The sequence below is a fragment of the Alligator sinensis genome, unplaced genomic scaffold, assembly GCF_000455745.1.
Source record: "Alligator sinensis unplaced genomic scaffold, ASM45574v1 scaffold692_1, whole genome shotgun sequence".
NCBI lineage: Eukaryota > Metazoa > Chordata > Crocodylia > Alligatoridae > Alligator > Alligator sinensis.
The window spans coordinates 1,562,947-1,565,715 of NW_005842238.1; the positions used below are offsets into that span (position 1 = coordinate 1,562,947).

At 36.4% G+C, this 2,769-nt stretch overlaps 1 protein-coding gene across 1 annotated transcript in view; it reads left to right on the plus strand.

The window, feature by feature from the left end:
* CCDC60 (coiled-coil domain containing 60) overlaps nt 1-2,769 on the plus strand; it is a 147,293-nt gene that overhangs the window by 119,430 nt on the left and 25,094 nt on the right. The window contains exons 6-7 of the mRNA XM_006027371.3: nt 388-492; nt 2,087-2,177. Coding sequence (XP_006027433.1) covers nt 388-492; nt 2,087-2,177 — 196 coding nt within the window. The remainder of the gene's footprint in view (nt 1-387; nt 493-2,086; nt 2,178-2,769) is intronic.

Here is a 2,769-nt window from a genome sequence, read left to right on the forward strand (position 1 = left end):
TTCCCTACAGATTCAATCATAAGGAAGTGATAGTTTGCAATTACGTCATTGTGTATTTGCACACCAACATTGCAAATTGCTTTAACGCACAAGATGGGGAAACATGTTCTGGAAACTGAGCAAGGATTCCTAACTCAATGCATAGAAAGGTAGAAGAATCCAAGAGCATTGATCAGTTTAAGATGCTGTCTTCACAGAATACAGGTGTATTTGGTCTTTCTTCCCAATAGCAACCGTGATCCATGCTATTAATTTATTCTGTATTTATTCCCAAGATCATTGTTGTTATTTCTTGTCTGGCAGAAATTTACTTTGTATGAAATTATCTAAGTATTCCTTCTCTCAACTTTGCAGTACAGCATGTTTGTTTTTTCTTCATTTTCACAGTGAACCCCTTTTTCGACAACTATGTGCTTTACACTGGCTTTTGGAAGCTTTGACTCTTGAACCTAACTGCTCTATAAAATCTGTGTTAACCTGCTGGAATCCAAAGTATGTGTGCATTGCATGAAGTTTTTGATGGGATGAGACTTTTTTCATTTGAAATGTTATTATTTCTCTCTCTTCTGTTATGTAAAAATTGAGTGACATTATTACTACTTCTGGGCCACACATCCCTGCCAAATTTTGCACAGAATTTCCTGTTTGAATCAGTGGGGAGATGTAAGAATCAGTGACACAGCATGGCCCTCCATTATTATACCCTGCAGCATTAACTAAAGTACCTTGTGTTTTCCAAACCAAATGTACTTTTTTTTAGATTATGCAAATTAATATATGTAATAATGACATGACTGCAGCTTTCCTTGCATAGCTGTCCCAATGAAAGGAAAAGGAATTTCACATGTACTGTGTTTATAATACAATGCCTGTTATCTATTTATTAGCTATTTTTTATCAGCTGTTTATGACAACAATGGTATTTTTAAACAAAGAAATTACGTCAGAACCTTTATATTGTTGTGTAATCAATAGTAGATACTGTTTTAATTTTTTACATTTTCAACCTATAGGTGTAACAATGTTGAATGTAAATGTGTTTGCATTATTCAAGATGTTTTGCTAACTGTATACCTGAACATCAAACAGAACAATAGTCATGAATTAAATTATATTCTCTGATTCCACAGAGCAGCCTCTTCAAGGCTGTTCTGTTTTTTCTCCCTGCATGAGTAGAAATCCCATTGAGACAAATAAGTACTCTGCTTATATACAGTAGAGATAACAGAATAGCCTTGAAGACAGTTAGGTAGGTGGGTTGTAAAGGGAAGATTCATCCAAAATGTTCACCCATGGAGTGTAGACCAGGCAAGAGACCAAGGGGTGGAGTTGCACATATTTATAAGCAGGCTTTACAAACAAGAAAGGAATATAGGGATTCAGGACTCTTGGGATCAATTCCAGTTCTGTTTCCTGTATCCCAAAAGTATCTGCCCCCTTCTGCTTGTATCTGATGTGGCTCCTTTCCTATCCTCCTCTTCTCCTATGCAACTCCCTCTGGATCCTGTCCCCTCTGCCCATATGTATCTTCACCACTTTTGGCTTCTGTATTGCTTTGACTCTGCTTCAGATCAATTAAAAAAAAAAAAAAATACATTGCAAGGAATAGTTCAGCCCAAAGAATTAATGTTTGGCAAAGTTATAGGCAACTGAGTCTTATAAGGGGATAGTTTTGGGTGACCTTAAATATTGGTACCAGTGTAAGCTCCACCTGTCTTAAACCAAATTTGCCATCAGTTGCATCCATGAAGTCAAATCATTTTAGACCATTTTCTGCACTGCCTTAAAACATCTGGAAATGGGAATGCATGGACATAGCTGAGAATGTAATATGGCCTAATGCATCTGTGGTATGTTTGTAGTACATGAGTTCAGCTTTCTTAATATTTTTCTTCATTTTTGACTATCAGTCACTCAGAGCTATAACACTTGTGAGTTATCACTCCCCTCCTTACAAGTGAAGATAAATGTCATAGCAGAGATCAGCCACCATTTATTCTCTATTTATTGCATTTCTAAAAAGAACGTGTTGTAATAAAAGCAAGATTCTGGAAATGGAAAACTCATTAAATTGTTTTTCACTTAGGGACCCTGGTGGCAGTAAAAGTACATTAAAAAAAATCAATAAGGAAAAGACAGCAAGGTACAGATGGGAGCACTTTATCGTGGACACAAAGGTAACTTCATTGCTAATTTCTGCTTTATGACCGAGTCTAACTTTCAAAGTATTTGTTTTCTCTGTTTTGTTCCCTAATGTTACTCCCTGATTTGATATTTTATGTTCTGGAACTTGTGATGTCTTGATACTTGGCTACCTGGATTTTAAAGAAAAAGTATTTTGACAATGGATAACAGGAAGACCAATATTTACCTATCTATAGGACTGAAACTGTGGCATCAACTTATGAAGTAGTGATGTTGTTGGGGGAAAACATGTTGTTAAAAAATACTTGTGGGTACCTGAAAATATTAGCCTCTTGTATTTGCTCCATATCTTACTACCAGGAGACTCAACCCAACTAATCCAATCCTAATGATTAGTCCTTACCCCAGTAGGCACTGAAGCGGGTTTGAGAGTTACTCGGTGAAGTGAGATTTTGACCATCGAGTTGTAGTTTGTTCATTTTAGGAGTCTCATCCTGGCATCTTCCTGGAGTTGCCTGGCTTTTTTTTTCCCCTTAATTAAAACTTAATAATTACGTTGGAAAATAAAATCCAAGTGCCAAAGCCAGTACAAGAAGTAGAAATCCAGGGGAAAGCAAAGGGAAA